Source organism: Etheostoma spectabile, chromosome 7, assembly GCF_008692095.1.
Source record: "Etheostoma spectabile isolate EspeVRDwgs_2016 chromosome 7, UIUC_Espe_1.0, whole genome shotgun sequence".
In the NCBI taxonomy this organism is placed as follows: domain Eukaryota; kingdom Metazoa; phylum Chordata; class Actinopteri; order Perciformes; family Percidae; genus Etheostoma; species Etheostoma spectabile.
In genome coordinates, this window is record NC_045739.1 from 11,749,430 (window position 1) to 11,772,839 (window position 23,410).

General features: G+C 39.6%; 2 protein-coding genes and 1 long non-coding RNA gene across 3 annotated transcripts in view; 2 read left to right on the forward strand and 1 right to left on the reverse strand.

The window, feature by feature from the left end:
* The window catches only part of slc6a17 (solute carrier family 6 member 17), an 18,965-nt gene extending 15,814 nt beyond the window's left edge, over window positions 1-3,151 (forward strand). Inside the window, exons 11-12 of the mRNA XM_032521150.1 lie at window positions 626-788; window positions 934-3,151. Of these exons, the coding sequence (XP_032377041.1) occupies window positions 626-788; window positions 934-1,296 (526 nt within the window). The 3' untranslated portion in view covers window positions 1,297-3,151. The remainder of the gene's footprint in view (window positions 1-625; window positions 789-933) is intronic.
* Window positions 3,152-8,924: 5,773 nt separating this feature from the next.
* On the forward strand, window positions 8,925-18,527 carry LOC116693092 (uncharacterized). Its single transcript, XR_004332844.1, has 3 exons — window positions 8,925-8,934; window positions 12,015-12,018; window positions 18,380-18,527. It is a non-coding gene; the product is annotated as an uncharacterized LOC116693092 (long non-coding RNA).
* Window positions 18,528-21,527: 3,000 nt separating this feature from the next.
* The window catches only part of kcnc4 (potassium voltage-gated channel, Shaw-related subfamily, member 4), a 21,848-nt gene continuing 19,965 nt past the window's right edge, over window positions 21,528-23,410 (reverse strand). Inside the window, exon 4 of the mRNA XM_032521412.1 lies at window positions 21,528-22,773. Coding sequence (XP_032377303.1) covers window positions 22,706-22,773 — 68 coding nt within the window. The 3' untranslated portion in view covers window positions 21,528-22,705. The remainder of the gene's footprint in view (window positions 22,774-23,410) is intronic.

Consider the following 23,410-nt stretch of genomic DNA (forward strand, 5'->3'; position numbering starts at 1 on the left):
CGCTTGGGCTGGGTTAAATCAGCGTCACACAAACCGGCCCCCTCGTGTGTTACAAGTCAGTACTAACCCTGTTGGAGCATAGCATCGTAACAACACACTAAACTCAGATGGTGACGAGTGAACACTTACTGTTAAAATATCGACATTGTCATTGGAGCATGTTAGCATTTTGACATTAGCATTTAGCTTAAAGCAACACTGTGTCTACAGGTAAGTACAGCCTCACGGAGCATCTAGCATGACTGTAGATACTCAGAAGTGTCTGATATCAATCCCACAATGCAATGCTTCACACTGTGACATTCACATGTGAGTGATGATACAAAATGCAAATGACAATGATTCACAAGAGTCCGAAATCTGAATTTGCTGCTCACTACTATATAAAGAGGGAACGGACAAGGACACAGCCAGGACAGATAACAACAAACAATAGAGCTTTTTCACAGCAGACATTTTGACTTCATCATCAATAAAAATCAGAGATGTAATTAATCATTTTGATGATGGGTGCTGTAATCTATTTAAGGACACTGGTATTGTGCATGTTTGCTTATTGGCATGGTCAACTGGGATCCTTAGATGGAACTCCTTCCCACTATTTATTTTTCTCACTTCCTCACAGGTTCATGCAGGACCTAGAGGACATGCTTGGTTTCAGGCCATACACCTTCTATTACTACATGTGGAGATTTGTGTCGCCAGCTGTCCTGGTGGTGCTCATCTTCTCCACTGTCATTGAGATGGCCACCAGTCCTGCAGGATACAACGCCTGGGTGGAGGCTGAGGTCTGTGTTCAGTGGCTCTTGGATAAACAAAGAATGAAAGCACAACCAGACTTGATTAATCCATAAATGTCTTCCTCTTTCTCCTGTTTTTAAACCTCTATGCCATTTTATTCATCCTCTTCCCTCTGCACTCTTTGTTTGCTAGGGCGCAGAGCGTTTCCACAGCTACCCTCCCTGGGCTTTAGCCATGGCCTACTCCCTCATCGTGCTGGCCATGCTGCCTTTACCCCTCGTCTTTATTGTTCGCCACTTCAACCTGATCTCAGACGGTTCCAACAAGCTGTCCGTCTCCTACCGTAAAGGCATGATGAAGGACATCTCCAACCTCGAAGAGCAGGACGAGCAGCGCTTCATCCTCAGCAAGAAGCTCAGCGAGGCTCCTTCCCCGATGCCTGCCCACCGTGCTTACCTGGGCCCCGGTGGCACCCAGGAGATGACCAACACCAACTACGGCACCAGCACCAAGACAGGCTACCAGAACATCGGCTCGCCCGAGTCTGAGCTATGATCCACTGAGCTCATAGATCATCCATTAAACCCCAGCCTTGCTTAGACAGAGGAAGAAAGGGAGGAACAGAGAAAGTCAGGAGGCAATGAAAATTCACTGTCAGCTCTTGCAGCGTTCATCACACCTTAAAGGTGCTGTAGGTAGGATTGCAAAGATCCAGGACTTAGCCAAAAATTTTTACGACATCGACCACTTCTCAGTCCCTCCACCCTTTCTGCTAAAGCCCAAAACGGTCTCTAAGCTCCTTCCCCCACAAGGGAAAATGAATGTGTGTGCGTGAGCAGTGATTGACACACAGTTAGACACCCCCCTGGCCCTGATTGGTGCATCTGAACAGGGAGCTGTTCAGGGAGCTTTTTTTTTTAATTACCTGCTTCATGTAATTCAACCAAACATTGGGTCAGTTTCAGCAAATATGATAGAAAGTTAGTTTTATAAGTCTTACCTACTGCACCTTAAACCTCCAGAGCTGTGTCTCTCTCTCTGAGTCCCCCCTTTTCTGCCCCTATGCTCCTCACCTTTGGTTCTTCCCCGTCATAGCATCCGTGCTGCCAGTTGCCTGTCAATCCCAGCTGTAATGAAGGGATTATGGGAATGTGAGTCCCAACAGATATGATGATTTTCCATTTGTCAAAGTAAAACAGGGGCAGAGAGAGAGGGAAAGAGACAGGAACAGAGGGGGGAGTGAAGGATGGGTTAGGATGGATGGAAGGAGACTCAGAAAGAACTTATTTTCATGATCAGTATCACCATATGAGTCCATTTCTCATCCAAAAAGCAAATTTATTACAAATCCATTCATATCAGTAGGTAATAAGTAAGTCTTATAGCGTAAACAGTGTTACAAGCACATTGCATCTTTATTGTGCCTATCATGCATCAGCAATAATAACCAGTCAAAGTAGGGTCCTCATAAAACTGTGGATCTCCTTCTATCCCTACTTTCCCAACTAATGTAGAATAATGTACATATGTATTGTGCAATAGTCTGAGATGTCACCGTAAATCATGTATATACATCACAGAAGTGCAAAACGAGGGGAAACTATTCGCTTCTTCATTTCTTCTCCATTAATTCAGAAGCACCGACACCCACTATCATTTGAGAGCATCTCTGAGCCTTAACACAGAGCAGCACTTTTCTTTTAAACAACCTTTATTCTTGACAAATAAGGCTCTGGAGCTGTTGCCAACAGCACTGCACACGTCGTCTCGCTGCTGTTCCAGTCGCAGCTGGTCTAGACAAAGCTTTTCCATTTGAATCAATCAATGTAATCAAGCGATTCCATTTTAATCGATGCCTTAGAAGGGCAGAGGTGGCAGTGCACGAGTAGAGCTAAGCAGAGCGGCATCACACTCGTCGTTTGTCTGTGTGTTACAGTACTGAGGCTAGAAGGAATTGGAAAATGTGAGTTTGTGTACGTGCCTGTGCAAGTCTGCCGCTGAATGAGAGCTCCCGGTGACCGTGCCTCTTTAAAAATAGAACAGCATCACCCAGCGTAAGCTGTGGCAACGCACCATAGATACAGATCCTCTTCTGATGTGAAGGAGGAATAGAAGAGTGGACATCTTGCTTTGTCTGCTCCCCCTGTACAGCTGGGTACTCAGCAATACACACAAGATATTTTACTTTTGAGGTACTACAAGAATATATCTCAAATGTTTTACAGTGCATTAAGTAAGAGGTTCACTGCCGTGCCGCGTTGTGGCTTTATCATGCGTCACACCTAAGAGGAAGATGTTTGGGTTTAATTGTTGTACATTCCTCAAATTAGAACCACTATGGATTTCACAAGCACTAAAATGTACACTTTGATGTATTTTTTGTGAACTGAGATGTGAAAAGTTTAATCCTTTTTTGTATAAAAAATGTCTTTAATCTTGTATGACAATGTATGTTTAGGGGTATAATGTTGAAATTGTGCAGTGATATATATATTTGAACTAAGTGGTAATACACAGATTTCATCACTGGATGTCTCTGTTGGCCAGCAGAGGAGCCAATGACTCTCTGTCTCTCGTGGCCCCTCCCTGAGACAACACCAATACTTGAGACTGAACAGATGTAGTGTGAAGCACAGTCAGTCACATTGTTTGGTGCCTGAACAGCATCTCTGTTGTCTGTTTGCCTTATGCTTTTGTCAGTTTGGTTCATCTCATTCACTTGAGCACTTTAATTAGATAGAGACCCTGGAGTTGTTTGTCAAGTGCAGGTTGGACAAAAGCTTTGTCATTAATCACATGAATGCTGTCACAGAATATGTATTGGTTAGCAATATTTATATAAAGAGACAGATGGAGGGCTGAAGGTCCACAAAAGGCACAATACACAATTGATCACAAGCCACTTTGTCAAACACATCTGGTTTAGGTGAAGTACTGTAGGTAGGATTGGAAAGATCCAGGACAAAACATTTGAACATCAACAACTTGTCCCTCCTCCCTTTCTGCTGAAGCCCAAAATGGTCTCCTGAGCCCCTCCCCCCACAAGGGAGAATGAACGTGTTTGCAGAGCAGTAGACACCCCCCCTGGCTCTGATTGGTGCATCATAATAAGCACAAGAAACCAAATGTTTTTGATCAATTGGCTTGGGACACAAATGACACATAACCTCAGGTGAATACACTCTCCTGAACTCCCCTGCAGTTTAAAAGCTCTGACACACCAGGACACATTAAAGCACATTAAAGCACATTCATGGAAGCACAGGAAAGTGAGCACAAAGGAGTTGCATGTCTTGGTGAGCAAGTTCCCATCAATGAGTTAAAAATAGTGTCAGTGTGGGTTATCTGAATGGTGAAACCTGTAGATTATGTTAGATATGCACTAATTCCTGCATAATCCAAGGGGTCACTGGAGGATACATTTGCACACTGAAGTGCACTGCCATCTACAGCTAAACTGCACCATTATAGTTTGTTCTAACTATAGATTGATCTGCACAATAAATACATGAGTGGGGACAAACCTGAGCATATACTGGTGTGGAGGAAAGAGCACAATCAAAACACATGAGTTCATATAGTCTTTTGAAAAGAGCAACCTCATTTTTAAACCCCTGGCTTATTTCAATACATGATGCACAGTTTGTCGTATTTTGTCAAGGAATTCCCACTTCTCCACACCAGACACAGCAGGTTTTTCCTCTAACATTAAAGACACTGTAGAAATACTCTGCCCAGTGGAAAAATGTTATATCATATTGGTTAAAATTTGCTCAGTAAAAACATATTGGCATTTAGTAGGCTATTGACTTTGGATATTTATTGTTGAAAACTTCAACTCCAGGGTCTCTTTGTCTTGTCCATGTGTTGGCTGTGTTGCATCATGTACTACAAAGCAGCTTCTAGATTAACATAACTCAGTTGAATTACTGTGAATAACGCAACAAAAATAGAGTAATAGTGTATTTATTTAACTGTGCAAATAGTCTTTATGTGACCAAATCCATTATATTTATAGTATTTACAGTAAGACATGATATGTATTTAATCTGTACATATTGATGTACATTCTGATAAATCCACACTGAGTATAGTATATAGTAAGAGTGACCGGGTGTATACTTGAGCTGTAAATAATAATTGTATATTTTGATATATTTTTTGATTTGTGTACTGCAGGTGATGTTACTTTGCTGTCTGTTGGTTTGTGCGTGTGTGGTTGTGTGTGTGTGTGTGTGTGTGTGTGTGTGTGTGTGTGTGTGTGTGTGTGTGTGTGTGTGTGTGTGTGTGTGTGTGTGTGTGTGTGTGTGTGTGTGTGTGTAAAGTAAGCGATATGTAGTTTGTGGTGTTTAAATGTGTGTGTATTTTCTCCTCTCTCGGTGTTGTGTGCTACTGATCTAATCCAGTTTGACTATATATAGTGTTTGAGTATATATAGTCAAACATTTTCTTCTGATTGTTCAGTCTGAATCTGCGTGTGAAGATTCAGGTTGTTATAACGTTGAGACTGTACAAAAATGATGAAGTGAACAGGAAATTAAAATAAACACTTTTATGACAGACTATGTTGATTGTCTCATTATTCTGATGACAGTTCAAATGTGAATTCAAATGTAGACAGGAAAGGGGGGGGGGGGGAGGGGGGGGAAAGACAGGCAGCAAACGGCCATTGGTTGGAAACAAACCCTGAGCCGCTGCGTCGACGACTGAGTCTCTGCATATGGGCGCCGGTTCTACCAGGTGAGATAACAAGGTGTCCAAAGATGTGTTTTTCAGGACCAAAGTTTAGTTTATTTATACTAACATTACTTAAAGCTATGGAAGGAAGAAGGCAAACAAACAGAATTTGAAGAAGAGTAAGACCTCCTCCTGCAGCTCTCCTTCTTTCCTCTCTGTCCAGACCCTCCCATCAGGCGAGCATGGGTATGCACCGGCTTCAGACAGTAACCTATAAGAATAGTAGGCATTAATTTCACCCTAATGAGGGTTATATAGCAATTCTATGAGAATTACCATCATGTTTTCTTTATAAAGCCCTTTGAGGGGATATACTGTGAATCAAGGCTCTAGTTAGCTACAAAAAATATGAACTTGAATTAGCCGCAGCCGTAAGCTAGGGTTAGCAGAAGGCTAACGACTTTGGCCTCTGGTCCTCGTAGCAGGCTAATGCAGCTAACTGAACAAGGAGAGGAGCGTGCAATAAACTGAACTTTTTTTACACAATTTAATTCCTATATGTACCGATAAAGGTAAATGACAATAAAGTATCTTATCTAAAAGTTTAGCCTTGAATTAATTGCAGTTCTGAGCCTTTTGGCTATGTAAAACAGAACAGTAAACAAAACTTTCCCTGAAGGGATGTGCAGGGCACAAAAAAGACAGAAGGTAGTAAAATATAATATCTGACCATAATAACCAATATAAGATCTATAGATAGGATATTGATTTTTAACTGATCCAAATCTTCATGTGGCTTAATTGGGAATAAAACAAATGGTATTTGGCATAATCACAAAATTCCTTAATCCACTATAGTCATTACAATTACTAACTGAATGTGTTTCATGCAGTGGACAGTTACTCTAAGTATGTTACAAAATGATTATGTGTGAAAGAGACAAAAACACATACAAAATTACCCCTGTAACAGCTTTAAAAGCATTTGTTTGTACAATAGTGTTGGTTCCTGCTATGAACAGTGAAGGAAGAAGTTTTTTACTTACACAAAATTTAAAATTTGTCGTTTTGAAGAAAGGCTTCTGTCTGAATGTTAGTTTTATCTGTTTATTTGCCCACTTGTAATGATAAAGTGATAATTATTGCTGTTTTATTTGTTCATTTGCACTTTCAGCCCCCATCTCTAGAGTACTTCACTCATGCGGCTATTTTTTAACATCTTCCCACAACTAAATTGCCTAAATTGCTTGTCTCATGCCCCGTGTGGCAGACAGTTGGTCGGAAATGGATGCAGCAATTTGGTTTGGTAGCCCACAGTGGTTTCACCATGTCCAGTTCAGCCTACTAAACTGCCGCATGTGCAGAGCTGTGTAGCACAGATCCAGGCGTTAATAGCACTGATAAATATTGGGCCATCTGCCAGAGTAAAGCTTGCACACGCTCGTAAAGCCATTGCAACCCAGACTTTATTATGAACTGTTGACAGGGACACATCATCATCCTTTTGTGCTGTGTGGTCCATCACCTTCTGGCTCTTTACAGCTGCTCATGGTGGCTCATAGTGTATGTGCAGTCAGGTGGTACAGATTTACATCAGGGTCACGCAAGAGACACATTTGCTGAACATCAGTGTTCACAATGGTGTGAAAATATCCTGTTTCTACACACGTAGCTCTTGTCTCAGAATTTCATTCTAATTGCAGCTTTACTTCAGCTGACTAGTGGATTTAATAAAATACTGCTCCATTCCCACAGGCCATCTTGAAGTCTACAGAGTGATGTTATTTTCAATTATTGGTGTTTGACAGCATGCACTCAGAGTAAAAAAAAAGCAGTGACTGATGCTGCTGTGTTGGTTTGGGCCTCACAGGTTGTTGTGTGTAAATGTCAAGCTATTTGTCTCACAGGCTGCGTCACACTTCCTTTCTTGACTTGGCTGTCCGGTTCATTTTGAAGAACATCTCACTATTCTGTATCCTGTAAACAAATCATTTCCCAACACATTGTAACATATGAGGCACACAAAAAGGCAGAGGTGACTTGATTATACATGCATAGAGTGTATATGCACACGCATTACTGTAATGGGAATCCCACCTGCAGGATCCCTTACAGATGTTTATCTAAAAACAGCACAGGCAGCCAAGAGGCCACTTCCCATTTTCCCACTGCCCCACCACCTAATCCAGGAAAAGACTGTGTCGATGGACATTTTTCACACTTTGAGCGGCATTTTCCTGGCAAATTAAGAATTGTTTGGGCAGAAATCCATCAGTCATATTCTTAGATGTCAGCCTCTATAGCAGAGGCCAGATGGTCCTCTGTGAGGCCTGCTCAGAAGACTGCGCTGACAGCTACGATAGCTCATTGCTGATTACTCCAGACTTGAATGTAAAATCCTTCTCCTGACCTACAAAGCTCTAAATGGTCAAGCACCATCAAATCTTGAGGAGCTCATAGTACCTTATTGTTCCACTAGAGCTCTGCGCAGAATCCAGAGTTAGTTGTGGTTCCTAGAGTCTCTAAAAGTAGAATTGGAACCAGAGCCTTCAACTATCAGCTACAGCTATTTGATAAAGCTTATGGTTATGGAGTGAGGAGTTGCAGCATTCTGCCTAGACCGGCGGGGGGAGGGTGTATAGCTACAGACACGGCACCCTTTCTCTTCTCTGCTTCTCTTCATAGTCGTCAGATTAATTTACCATATAATCAATAATATAAAAAAACTAGAGGGAGTCAGGGCAGTACAGCCTAATGCGGCAGGGGAGAATTCTCCTCTCTTTACTTTGTCTCTCTTAGTTATGCTGTAATTGTTTTGCTAACCTAGTTCTGGCGAGTCATTCTCCAGAGTCCTTCTGTTCTTTTTCCCCCAGCATGTTTCCTTGGATCAGGGAGGGTCCAAAATCATTGTTGCAGCTGTTGCCGTGGTCTTGCTGTGCCCTGCTCGACCCTGCTCAACCTTGCTTAACTCTGCTATGCTCTGCAGTGCCCTGCTACGTCCTGCTATGCCTTGCAGTGCCCTGCTCTGCCCTGCTATACCCTGCAGTGTCGTGCTACAACATAAACTACTACAACTACTATTTCTAGTCATAGTTCCATCATCTTTATTGTGACTATTATTGCCACTGTTCATCACACCCCCAACTGTCAGACACCACCTACCAAGAGCCTGGGTCTTTCCTAGGTTTCTCCCTTAAAGGAAGGTTTCCTCACCACCTGAGGTTTCTCCCTAAAAGGGATTTTTTTAATTGAATTGAATTACTGTTTGACCAGCTAGTCTTGACGCTGAGCGCTGAGCTTTCACAGCAGAGAAGGAGGCCACATGTTGTTCTGTGGAAAGACCAACAGACCAAACTTGTAAATGCAATTCCATCCCATGCTACCTGTCAATAGCATGTTTTGAGCTAAGGAAACACATTCGGTCATTCTTACCACCAGACAGACACCATTTTTTTAAACCATTAGCCTACCATGAGACTCAGATGGAGAAGTAGTTCCTGAGAGTACTTTTGCAATGTCAGAAAATTAATTTCAGTAGTTAGAGACTTGTTAAACCTGGCAAGGTATTTTAAATACCTTTATGTAGAAGAGTGAGCAGGTGAAGTGTTGAGGCATATGTTGTAGATAGCAGTCATAATCAGCTGGAAGAGGGACACAGGGAAACAGGTAGAGTGAGTCACGAGAGATGGCTGTTTCCTCTCCGTTTGTTTTTTCCTGTTGGATGAGCAACAAGATTTGTGCAGGGCTACATGCACTGCTGTGAGAGCTGGAGAGGACGATTATCTGACGCAAAGTCAAGGGAAGCAGGAAGCAATGTCAAGATTTTGAGAAATGAATCTTGCAGCATTTGTTTTTTTCAGATATATTAGAGGACATATGTATATATATGATATAGCTATTTAAAAAACAGTGCCCTTTACATTAGAATAGTAATGCTAGATGTAAAGATGTAGCTGCACAGCCATCTCATAGAAAAACTTAAGAGCATTTGGACAGCAGCAATTATCACACCAAATCTCGACTAGACCACAATGCACCTTGTCTTCCTGAATCTATATCAGATGGTTTAGGCCACTGCGGCCCCAGACACCCGCAAACGGCAAAGTTTCCATAAACTTTCACGTTTTACTTGCACTGGAGTTTTTGCTGCCTTAAAGAAGAGCCAGATACATATCTGGAGGGACAATAAGGATGGGTGATTGGGATTTCAACAAGACCAAGCTCGGCAGATAGGTGTGAAAAAGCAGCTGTTGATGGATATAAAGTATGCAAACATAGGAAGTAAAAAGAAAACAGCATTTTATTACAGTAAAAATGCCCTTTCTTTGCAATTTTTTTCAAATACACATGCAAAGTACTTCCATTCGTCTTCACAGAAAAGTTCTGTATCTGTATGAAGAGTCATACTGTAGGTAAACAGGAAGATATTTCATGCACCAGGAAGAGAGAGGGGTAGGGCTGAGGCGTTATTATGGAACCCATGCAACTTCTAGGCAAGAACCGCCGGTCAATAGCATTCACACACCACTGTTGGCCAGGTGTCCATGCTTACGTAAGGTAACGTAACCAGATTTGTTTAGGTCCTATGACCAGACCAATCGGCTATCCTAACCTTAACCACTCAAGGTCAATACTTAACGCCCATCAATCGTGCTGCTTTGTTGGGCAGGACTTGCCTAGAAGTTACGTGGGCTCCATGCAGGGCTAAGGTCGAACAAGCTCATAGACAAACACTGTCATCTAATCTCATCAGTCATTTCTTAGTATTATGGAAGACTATCCGGAATCCTCTTGTTGTAAGCTGATGCAATAAGTTTAAAAGGTAATTTCTTTTTTTCACACATCAGTCTATTAGAAACAATGCATGGGGAAATGGGGTCCAGGTTGAAAAATTGAAATTACCCTTCAACTGTGCTTACGTGATGAAACTATAACCTTTTTTAGACCTAGATGTTATTTTCAACAATCATCAAAGGCACTTTGAGTGTCTACGAAAACGCACTATATAAATCTAATAAGTTATTATTATCATAATTATTATTATTATTATTATTATTATTATTATTATTATTATTATTATTATTAACTATTATGATGTTCACACTGAAACATTCAAATCCAAGACTCCATGTTTCCTAATGTTGCCTCCTTCCATCAAATGGAAGTCTTCTAGATGTCTTGGGCATTATTTCATATGCTTCATGTTGATCTCACCTAACTGAAAATACAACATACTATCACATGGTGTGACAATGGTGGCTCGCCAATTTCAAAGGCAGACATACTGTATTTACCACTTGAGTGATCTTCACCTTTAACTTCCTACCACTTCAAAAATGTCAGAAATTGTATTTTACTCCAAGAGATGGGTTTATAGTTGTGCTGTAAAACATTTTTATACAAACTATAATTACTGCAGCTGAATGATGACTTTGGGTGTGTTAAACACTTGTTTTTTCCATTTCTGTGACAGCTAGATTACCAGAGCTGAAAGACTGGCGTCCTAAAGTGTGAGGGGGGAATCGGGTATTGTGGTTTACCTTTTGTAAGTCTTTGGATGGTTTAGGAGGCTGATTTGTTGCATTGATCACTGCTGCTCCTATAGAAATCCTCACTGGTTGCTATGGTTTCAGGTTGCGCTGAATCCATCTGTTGACACTGCCTTGCAGGCACTTCTGCTTACACCAGGCAAGTTGGTGTGAATGAAGGAAGGGAAATCACCACCAATGAATAAATAACCCAGGTGGAGATGACTGATGTACAGACATGATGTTGCAGTTAAACCTTCTTGGTTTTAAGGTGAAACTAGCATCAATACAAGATGTCATCTGTTTACATCATTAGAAAACAATTGCTGTTCCCATCACCTTCAGCTGTACTTTGTGTTTGGTCCCAATTAGCTTTTAGCAAGCCAACACGCTAAACTTTGGTAAACCCAATAAACATTATACATATGAGGCTTCTTATATATACCAGTTAAGCATAATTATGTTACCATTGTCATTAGCACAGTTATTGTTAACATTCGAATGCTGATGTTAGCATTTAGCTCTAAGCACTGCTGTGCCTGAGTAGGCTACAGCCTAGAGCCTCTAGCATGGCTGTTTGTTGTAATTTGCAAGAATACACCATTTTTTATTTAACTTTCAAAGAAGTCCAAGTCTCCAGCATACACCTCCTAGAGCAGTGAAACACAGTTCAAAGTAAGATAACCCGACCAAGTGCAATCAAAGGCTGCAATTAGTAAATAGACAGCAATATCAAATATTGAACAACTTTAGATGGTTCACAGAGGAGTTGAAGGTAGCACAATGATTCATGATGGTGCCTTATGATTCTCCAGACACCTGGGGGAGGCCTCATCACTAATGCATTAGTCATTTAGTGTGCACTGGCTGGGTCAAAAGGGATGATTGCACCCATTCCTCCATTCTATTGGAGTGCAGCTCTTAAAGGACAGCTAAGGAGCAGTGGGCGCTGATTAGGCCACTGCTGAGAAGGAACGCATGTTCTTATTCTCTAACTCCTCATTGATTTCAGAATGTTGTAAAGACATCCTGGGAGGTTGAAGGTTTGCAATGTGTTACCGTAAAGAGAACAGTCTGTCATGTTTTAACAGAGGCCTTTAAAGCATTTCACAAAGCTATAGGAGCAATTTATATTTACAAGCTCCTACTTTTCATACCTCTATTATTCATTTTTTAATTATTCCCTTTCAAAGTGTCAGGAAGTGACTTCATGGGTATCTAAATGGACCCAGTATATCAGAGCCTTGAGTGAGCATAGTAAAGAAGCAAATGCATATACTAATGGCTGGGTTATTTCCCCTGTCTGTAAACATAATGGCCAAGCTCTTGCACTAGACATCCCTTCTCATCCATCAGTAGCATAATTTTTACTAAATGGTAGTAAAGAGCTTTAAGAGTTTTTTTCTAAACTTTCCTGCTTTTTTGCTGACTCCAAATTTTAAAAAAAGATAAGCAGCCACAGTTGAAATGTCACCCAAACATCATCAGTCAAATAGTTACTTGTCACTCCGATTGGTGATATTTTTAGTAAGTTTGTTCAAGATACATACATGTTTCTTGGAAACACCCCATGATTGTTAAACTGTTTACATTCGCAATCCACCTGGGAGATATCTACATACAAGGAGTTGGCTTCTCAAAGCTGGCTTTCACCAGTTGGCACAAATCCAAATAGCCGGGTCACTTGGTGAAGGTTGATTGTTGAGTCTTCCAGAGCAGTGTCACGACCAACATGTTCCACAATCAGGAAACTTGAGAGGTAAAAGGTTGCATACACATGGTTCAGATTATATAGTTCATACTATTATATTATGGGAAATATGTGTATGTTATTATGTATGTTATTCCTATTTTATATGTAGATCATCATTTTACAAGTACGCAAAGCGAAATGTGTAAAACTCATTGTCCATCTGCTATTGAATGTGAAAATCTAGAGTATGTTCTTGCATAAGATGTGTAAATATCAGCAAGTAATGTTCAGTTGTTTCTAGTTATATACTATTAAACGTTTTAGGTTATTTGTCATTATTTTAAAATGTACAAAGAATTGCCATAATTCTGAATTGGTTTTACAGCCTTTACAGATATTTCTTTTAGAAAATACAAATATAAAGGCTCAATAAACTAAATGACTTAGCTTAGCTTAGTTAGACTGTCTCTGTCCAAATGTAACCGCATGCCAGCAACTCTAACACGCACTAATTAACACATTATTTATAATTTTTTTAATCTCTACAAAACAGTGCATTTTTTTTTCTCAACTGGGCGTAGTCACATCCTGGAATCTCCTCTGGTTGCTTGGCAACCTCATGGTGATGACAAGTCTCCAGCCTGGCCAACTGTCAGACATGAGAGTGGTGTCAATCTTCTCATCTAACTTTCCCAAAATGTTGACTATCACCTAAACATGGATATTTTCTTGAATGAATATTGGCATCATGAAGAAAGGACCCATGCAAAAGTGTTTTGGAAACAACAGCTGTATGAAACAGATTCCTCATCACACATCCAGACACACTTTCTCATATTTTCCTCCGTCAGTGGAAGCCAAATGAGCTTATAATGAAGCGGCTCTTCTGCCTGGCCTTTCCCTTTGGACAGAAAACAGTCCTAAAACTATTTTGTTATTTCCAAGTCTATGTGGAAGAATTCAGCAGCAATAAAAGGGCCCTGTTATAACATTTCCTGTCTTATTTAAGTCACAAGCTGTTTGTGAGTGACTTCAGCTGTTTCCTATGCAGCCCTGATAACTGCTCTTGGCCTACTTTCAATAAAGTATTTTTCTTCTCTTGGAGCTACTTGCAGTAAACTTCATCAGTATTTTTCTTTATCAGTGATGGCCCATCATAACACATTAGTGGTAACAAGACTCAAAAATCTACCAGATTAAAGATGGTTTGTGATAACAGTGTTTCTGTGTCATGTTGCTGCTGTGATTGTTAGGTGAAGGTGGTTGAGGAAGAGAGCAGTGGCCGTGGGGGAACTGGTGTCACATATCACCAGGGTCCTTGCTGATGGAGCGCCCACTTTTTAACCCTCTCTCTCATTTTGTCTCTTCCTCTCTCATACACACACACACACACACACACACACACACACACACACACACACACACACACACACACAGAGCAGGGAGTGCTGTCCATTAGTGACCCGCAAGAGACTGGCCTTGTGTTGAACACATAATGCTTCTGTGGCAAGGGGAAAGTCTCTTTAGGACAGTTGACTGAGAAATAATTGTTCTGCTCTTCACAGATCACACGTCTCCATCCACACTCACAGGGTTGGATTGTTGTCACATATTACAGTATTTGTGATTACTTAAAATCAGGGTTGTCAAACAAAGATTTGTTTTTTATTTATTTACCCAATCTGTGAAAACGTGTGAACAAAACATCCCTAATAAAGAGTTGAGAGCTCAGTCCAGGCAGTGAAGAGCTTCTGTGGCTCCACATCCACTCATGTTCTGAAGGGTAATAGGGTTAGCTATCCAAATGTGGACGACGCTCTATGTCAGAAATTAGAGAGAAGAAAGAGGAAAATAAAACAGAACCTTAACCCCTTATTTGTACAGTATCAACATTGTGTCATCTATCCCTAAGAAGCTAGTGAGCTGGACCGGAAAATGTACTGTAAAACAGGGTCCAAATTGCTATGATATTGAAATGTTTGACGTGGCGTCATTGTGGCTTCACTTTGGCTTTGTTTTTACTGATGAATTCTGCTTCAAAAGATGATTTTGTACTTTTTGTTGAAGAGAGAAGTAAAAGCCAAAATCGTATACTTTCTGATTCATAACAGAAAAAACAACAATGTGTTGCAAACAGATTAATGGACAGTCTGTTTTTGATTAAATAATAAGAGCACAAAGTGAGTTCAATACATTGATTAAAACTTTGCAAATATTGGGCATTTTCAGGCCCGAACAATTCAAAAATGATACATATTTTAAACATTATATGGAAGCTTTTCATCTCTTATATAGGCCTAATAGAAAGTTGACATTGCCTGTTATTGGCCACCCTCTAAATTACATCCTCATGAAGCCTTTAATAAGTGAAAGTTTGTTATTCCACCAGACAAGATGAGACGTCAAGATGGTCCCTTTTCCACATTGTCGCACCAATGAATGAACTGGTGAAATGGCTCTGGTTCAGCCTTTCTCCATGGAAACTGTGTTCAATATTGCCATGACAACCTTCAACGGAGGAGGAAAAAAGGAATGAGGGGAAATAATGAAAGGGGGAAATCACTGATGAGAGGACAAGCCAAAAGATCCTCTCTCTCTCGACTTCCAGCTTCGACTCTTCCTCTTATGCCTGAGCTCATCTAGATTCATGAATCACAGCCTCGCACATCTGTCAATCATCTCTCCTCCAGGCCTCCTGAGCGGGAGGTGCTGCTTCACTAATGGAGTTATCAGGGTGTGGAAACCTATCAGCCACTAGCATGAGGGCTGCTTTGTGTTGATTGAGTCATCAAAATACGGCATTCAACCAAATCAAAAGAACCAGCTGGGCAATTATCCCCTCTGGGCACGGAGACGTACAGTATCCAAGTTTAAAGAGAATTGTTAAGGTTGTATTTCCCTCTGGAGATCATTTGTATTCTGTTATCTACAGTATGGCTGTTACAGTAGTGGAGTGGCTTCATTTGTTAAAACCAGGTAATAATGATACCTGTGACATATGACCATGACATTCAAATATCAACAAAGCAAAAATGAAAACATTTAAGGGCAGTTTGTCAACAGCTGTAAAACACTTTCATTCATTCATGAATCGTCACCCAACATCCTCCATTGTATATTTAAGTGCAACATCTTTCACAGATGTGTCTAATGGCGCATTCACACCACCTTTGTTTCGTGCAAATTTGGCAGCACGATTGCATTCAAAATTATTGCAAAGACCAACAAAAATGGCCTAACGTGAATGAGGCGAAATGTTTTACCTCAAGCAAGAAATTCATGTGATGTTGTGTCTCAAAAGCCTATCAGTGTTTAGATTCTCCTGATTTCCTGACACTGAATCAGAAATGGAAGAACAAAGTAAGCCACCCTACCACTGTAACAACCACTCTGTTGGGTGCTCATAAATTATTATAGAGTACTTGAATACTAAAACTAAATCTATCTGAAGTGGCTTAGGCAGAAATAATGTATTATTATTTTATGAAGTTAATGTAACTAAAGCTGTATTCACATTACATTTGTCCATTTTTATTCACCTTATGTAATTTCATTCTGATCAAATAGCTGCAAGTAATGTAACCTAATGTAACTTTAACTTGCTGATTTATTATTAGAAGAATCGACTAACCGTACAGCTAACATACTGTAGTTAACGTTATATGGCAAATATAATCGTGAGGCAGGCCAGCCATTTCATCCATGGTTAAAACAATCAATCAAGAATAACTTTCAGAGGATGGTGAGCGTTGTTGTAACAAGATAACGTCATAACTTGGTGGCTGGCATGAGCGAACAGTCATAGTAGCACATTGTAGTAGGATTTTGACAGTTAAAAAAGAAAGAAAGAGAGAAGTGAATACTTGATAGAGAGGCAAAGCCCCTTCCCTTCCGGTGGACCACCATGGGACCGTATCGTGCGTTCAACTTAACTCAGAACTCGGAAGCAGAAGCTGGGAATGATGTCACACCTGAATTGAATGCGTCCCCTTTACAAGTCAGATTTTCATTGTTTTCAATAGCTTTAGCCAGGTTAACCATTGTTAGCAATACCAGTTTATGGCAGCACACTACCCTGTCTTTGTGCATACAAACAGCGTAACAACATTGTCCACGGATAAAATATGGACAACGCTGCGTGGACGACTGATTTAGTGAGACACAAATAAAAGTCATATATAAGTGCTATAACTCTATGCTACTACAGCTTTCACAACTGTTGCATGGAGCAGCCATATCGGATTTTTAGTTTGGGGTACTCAATGGTTGCCCAAGTTCTGAGCTCGGAAATCCGAGGTCATGGAGCGTGTTTCCAACTTGCCGAGTACAAATGGAATGCACGATTATTTGCGGAAAAAAAATATTCCGTTGGAATTAAGCCATGAATTAAACACAATGTTTGTCAATTTAAAAGGTAATTTTGCAAGTCAAGAAAGTCTCAGTTTATTGTAAAACTGTTGAAGTATAAGACTTTAAAAATACGTAATTAGAAAGACTGCTCACCCCAAAGTTGCGATGGTGATGTCTTACTGAAGCTACAATGCTCGTGTGTTTTGTACCACAACATAAGTGTCACTTCTCGGCTGATAAAAAGACACTGGATAAAACACATCAGGTAAGATAACGTTACAATTGCTGTGGAACATAGCTAAGCTAGCTAGCTGACAAGCTCAGCAAGCAAGGTGACGTATAGTGTGAGAGACAAGATATAGTTCACTGAGGGGTGTCACACAGGTGGTACTACAAACAAACTGTGACTTTCATCACTTGCAAAATTATATTTTATATTGATAGACATCATATGTGTAAGCAATAGCTCAAATGAAACGGGATAAAAATGTGATTGGTCTCTCCCCTTTCACTACCACACATATTTATTCTGGAAAAAAAGTCCACTGGAGGGACACCTCTCTATATGAATACTGACTCATGCCCATTCCTAATGCAAAGGACAAATTGCTCTGCACGCACAATGCCTATACAACCAAATAAGGTTTGAGAGACAATTAGATCATCTACTTGTCATAGCCCTGCTTCTATCTGAACAATCAGTATCTAAGTCCATATTTAGCTTTGGTGAAAGACTGTCTGCTTTTGAATGAACACATTTTTTATTTTATTTTTTTTCCCCGTCATCTGCAACCCACAACAGTCAATGCACAGATAACAAGCAACAAACAAAACATAACCTTGTTGCTTTTACTTTCACAAACAAAACAAAAAAATGAGACAAGAAAACAAACAAAAAACAACAATACTAATAAGATATATATACATACATACATACAAGAAACAAACAGGACCGAAAAGGTCTGGGCAGAAGCCACCTACCCGTTTTAAATGAATTATTTTCATACGAAAATGAAAGAAAATAAGTATACACTACAACACAAAAAAATCCAATACGTTTTGTGTACCCTCTGGTATTCACACTTCTGTTTTATATTTGTCAATCAGCTTATGTTTAAATATTTTTTTAATCGGCCGATTTTGTTACACATTTTCATATCAATTTCTAATTTGTTCCACAGGTTAACTCCATACACCAAAACACATCTTTGTTTTACATTTGTTCTGCTATTTGGTTTAGTGAAAATAACAGCTTCCCCTCAGTTCATATTGACATTCTCTAATTTGAAACAGCCTCTGGATACAATCTGGCAACATGCTATTATATACTTTGTACATTAATGATGCTATTGTAAGGTCTACAAGTTCACTAAATTTAAGTAGATTTAAGAAAATTGGATTTGTGAATGTTTTATACATTTTCCCCTAAACTTCCACGCCACAAGTTACATATGGCAGTATGAAAGATTGATATAATAAAAGTAATTAATTTGTATTAAGAACGTCTTTGGTTTTGTTCAGAATTGCTATGGACTTTAATATTTAGGTTTTGAAAATATGCCTGAAACATGTGGTTTCCATCATATTTTGTCTTCCAAAAATCTGTTCTCATACACTCTATACTTCAATATTATCTAACATACACTATGTCTGAAACTTCTGATGTCCACATATTATGTATTTAGTTTTATTTATGTGCAGTGACGTGTTGAGATTAAAACATGGTTTTAAAGAGTTTCTAATTCAGTTTCCAGTGTATCCAAAAGTTGCTTGGTTTGTGTCATCAGCAAACAAAACCAGATTTAATATTTTAGACACAGTGCAAATGTCATTTATATACAATACAAACAATTTTGGATCCAGCACTGATCCTTGTGGGACCACACATGTAACCCTCAATAAATCAGACTTCTTGTTATATTGGACATATTAATATCTTTTTTCCATATTTTATTTTCTGCTTTCATATTCATTCATGCTTGATGGCTTAGACTCACCAATGACATATTGCCCCCTCCCTTCATCACCACAGTGCACTGCACAATACATCCCTGAACATCAAAACGTTCCTCATGGGCAACAACAGTAATGAAAATGCTGGACTGAGGTGAGTACAATATGTTTGTGTGTGAGAGAGCGAGAGTGGTGTGTCTTTGCATGTGAAAGAGTGGGAGACGGAGGCAGCAGAGCAGTAATAAGTGTTGCCCGTCATCCTAAATCTCCATGGTGATGTGATCTGTATGCCATCTACATCTTCGGTACATAATCGTGTCAACCACCATACTTCACTTCTGTCACCACTATAAATAGCCGTACAGTAGATGACACAGCAGCAGCAGAGATATACTGCCGCAAACTGGGCAGTTAATGTAAAAAAAAAATTAAAAAAATTCCACAATGTAAGATGTGAATGAAAATAAATAAATAACAATTTATTTCAACACCAGGAGGGAAAATGGATTTTATTTCTATTTGTGCATAGAAACACATGCCTACTCTCGCACACGCACGCTCGTGCGCGTACACACACACACACACACACACACACACACACACACACACACACACACACACACACACACACACACACCTGACAATTGACATCTGATTTCCATAACAATTCATAATGGCTGGATATGAAACTGATCCCGTGTTGTGTGCTTTTCATCACATTCAAATATATACAACAGTTAAAACAGTAAATTAGGCTAAAAAAGTGATCAAAATAATCTTTCATTAGTCAACAGCTATTTCATGGTGCATATAGCATGTCATACATGTACAGAAGATAAAATAGTTAATAAAAGAAATGATCCAAAATATTCTATTGTGATACATGTACATACAACTGTGCTTCTATATAATTACAGAGCTCTGGATCAGCATAGAAACGAAGCTGGAGTGTAATGAAGATTAAATTAACTTTCCCTTTTGTTTATTAAACATAAGGCCACTATGGTAGACCATGAGGAATATATTATAAGTCACAAGTGAAAGAAACCACACTCCTCCTCTTTCTCTTTTCTGTGGAAACATGTAACAGGGTTTCTACAGATCCGACACAACCAGAAGTGTTAAGGAACAGATCTAATTACATTACTGCACACACTTAAGCTCCATGAGGCACTCAACATGAGGCACAAGTGAAACTGATGGCATTGCAATGTATCTATTCTTTTTATACTATTGATGGCACTAAAAATCTACCATGTAGACCTAATCTAATCAACAGTCAACATTTGGTCCTGACTCAACCAGCACTGATGCATCAATTGTACACGCCTAATGTAAAAGACAGTCAATACTGCCCGAATGATTTTTTTCTTTTGTTAAACTCTCTTATTGTATTTAAAAACAATGTGTTGCCTGAGCAGCGTTCATACCAAGCTGTGTCTCGACAAAATATCTGCATGTTGTCCCTGTGGTCAGTGTTAAAAAGCAGTGGCACGACAGAAGGCAAAGACCGGATGATCATCAAAGAATTCTATGGAGTTAGAACAGCGATAGTAACCCGTGCTATTGAAAATTAAATTTTGCATTGAAACAAGAAATATTGGCACGTAAAATGTTGAGCTGATACATAAAACACAAACATCAACAAATAATAATCTCACAACCCTATTATATATTATTAAATCCTAAAACTGGGAAAACACGATAAAGGCAGTTTGTCACTGAATGCGTTCTGCCTGTTAGTGAGTGGGTGATTTGCCTAGAAACCTGTCAGTCAGCAGCTATACTTGTAATTGGAGGAGAGTTATGGGGGAGGGACATTAAGGTTCTGTGCCAGTGTTAGCAGCAGGTAGAGAGAGCGGAGTTTGTTCTCTTACATCCACGACGGAGCCAATGAGTGAGTGAAGCCTTGTGCACCAGCAATAACACTGGTCTTAGGAGTCCTAAAGGACAAGAATTACTGCTATTATAAATACTAGATTATAGAAGATAGATTGACATCCCCAGCGGGAGACTAAACTACAATTAGCCACAACGTGTGCTTAATTAAGAGAACAGTGCTAACCTCTGCCAAAACAGAACAGCTTAGGTCTATAATAAAAGTTAACACCAAAAAAATGGTAGAAATAAACAGACTTCCTTGAGATTTAGAGGTTCCAGGTAAACTTGGGGAAGACATTGCAGATATGCGGTTTTAACACATCTGTGAGGATGTGTGTGTGGGTAAACTGAAAACCAGTGACATTGTAAAAATCTTGACAGCGTAAAAATAAAAAGACTGTCACTAAAAAAATGTAGCTTGACATTGAAATACCTATCATAATGTAAACAAATGTCAAAGTGTAATTGGATTGTGAAATTATTACTTTTTTATGTTTGCGTTTTATATAATCAGCTCAACCTTTTTCAGTGCCAATATTTCTTGTTTTAATGACAAATTTTATTTTCAATACCACAGGTTGCTGTCACTGTTCTAGCTCCATAGAATTATGGGTATGTTTTCTAATCCTAGTTCACAGTAACAGTTTTGCTGTACAAATCCATATTAACAGATCCAATTGACCAATTGATCCAATTGTTGGGGGTTTTTTTGTCCCAAAAACTCACTTTTTCTGCACATAATGCAACATCTTATTAACAAACAATGTTGCCATATGGTTAAAACATTCTCACTTCAGAATGTCAGATTAAACCAATGAAAAGTCTTTCTCCATAACATTAAAAATTCATGTCTAAATAAGTAACAGTCAAAACTGACCAATAACCAATATAATAATATTATTAAGGCTTTACGACCCCAAAACCCAGCTAATCTGCCACGTCAGGATTGTGTGGGTGTGATTTGATCAGTGTGTCTGAGAGTGACCAAACAACCAACCAACTGTCATCAGATTCAAATGTTGCTAAATCCTGTTTGGTGCATGGAAGTAAATTATATCACTTTTTTCCAACTGAGCCCCGCCCACTTTGAACCTGCCAGAAAAGCACAAAGGAAAAAAAGAAACAGAAATCTGTGATGTGAAATAACCAAAACTGTTCTAATAATCTCAGAAAATTGTGTTCATGTTGGACCCCTTTGGCCAACAAGAAGCCTTTTTAGGGTCTTTAAGACAGGCTATGACATGTTCACTAAATGATAAACATATTAAAAGATGCACTTTGAGTTCCTGCATGAAGTCACTTCTGTTGACGTTCCAAGAAAATACCAAACAAAGCAGAACAAGCCCCGCCCCCCATGTTTGTGTAACTGTTATGACTAACTGTCACTAACCCCCACCCCCTTCCCCAACCATCTTGTTGGGGATTGGCTGGAATGGGGTTTGTTGTATTTTGGTGCACAGCCTGAGCCCCTAGTCGTTTACGACCTCTGTGTTGTTTACCAAGACCGGGCTTTTTCACAGTGTATTCAGGGGGCAGGCAGCTAGCGTATCAAGGAGAGATGCCCACGATTTGACACAAAAATGAAATTGTGCTGAAACTATGCAGGAACTCATAGAGCTACTTTAATGGTAGCTAATATTTAAAGTATACATTATACAATGGTACAATGATCATGCATCACATGTAAAAAGGTTGTAACATGTAAATGAGTGTACATATGGTAAATCTGCTACACAACTAATTTTCTACTACAGGCATTTGGATGTATTACATTAAAAAAAAAATCTTGCACTGCCGTTAATTCAAGGAGAAAAAGAAGCTCTGCACAGCATGTACTCCACCAAAAGTTCATAATCTTTCTCCTTTTCGTTGCCAATCAGCATCAGGTCAGCGTGGTGACCTCCGGCTGAGCGTAGTTTCCAGTGTCAGCGAGGATGTCTTTACAGCTCTCTGTTAGGAAACACAAAGGACAGAAATACAATGAAACACGGTGAATTATACGGTGAGCATATAAAAGACCTAGAAAATGCACCTGGAGTATAATAGTTTTTGACAGAGTGTATTGAAATATCTGCTGAATAAAAGCTGACCCCGTTCAGGCTGTGAACCTGTCACTGTAAACTAATAACTATTCCCATTATTAATGCTTGTTTTGTCTGACCAACAGTTCAAAACCCAAAGAAATCTGATAGAAATGTATGTAAAATGACAACTGAGGATCATAGACCAGTAAATGTGTGACATTGTTGTTTGAGAAATGACTTAATTGTTTAATTAGAAATTCCTGTTTGCAAGTATAATATCCAGGATTTTACCATAGTAAAAACAATGTATGGACTAATACACAAGTAATCCTAATCCTTACTTATGACCTACTAGAAGTGTGTAGCCGTGTCTGTATCTACAGAGTCCCTGCCTTCTGCCTGTATTTCTCTTTTGTTCTTATTTTTTCTGGCTGGACGTTTATGGGCGTCAGCAAAGAGCCTTTGGGAGCTATGGGCGTGTAACCCCCAGCCGATAACAGTATGCAGGGTGTGCAGCCCGTTCTTTTGCCAGTGTGTCTGTCTTACACACACACACACACACA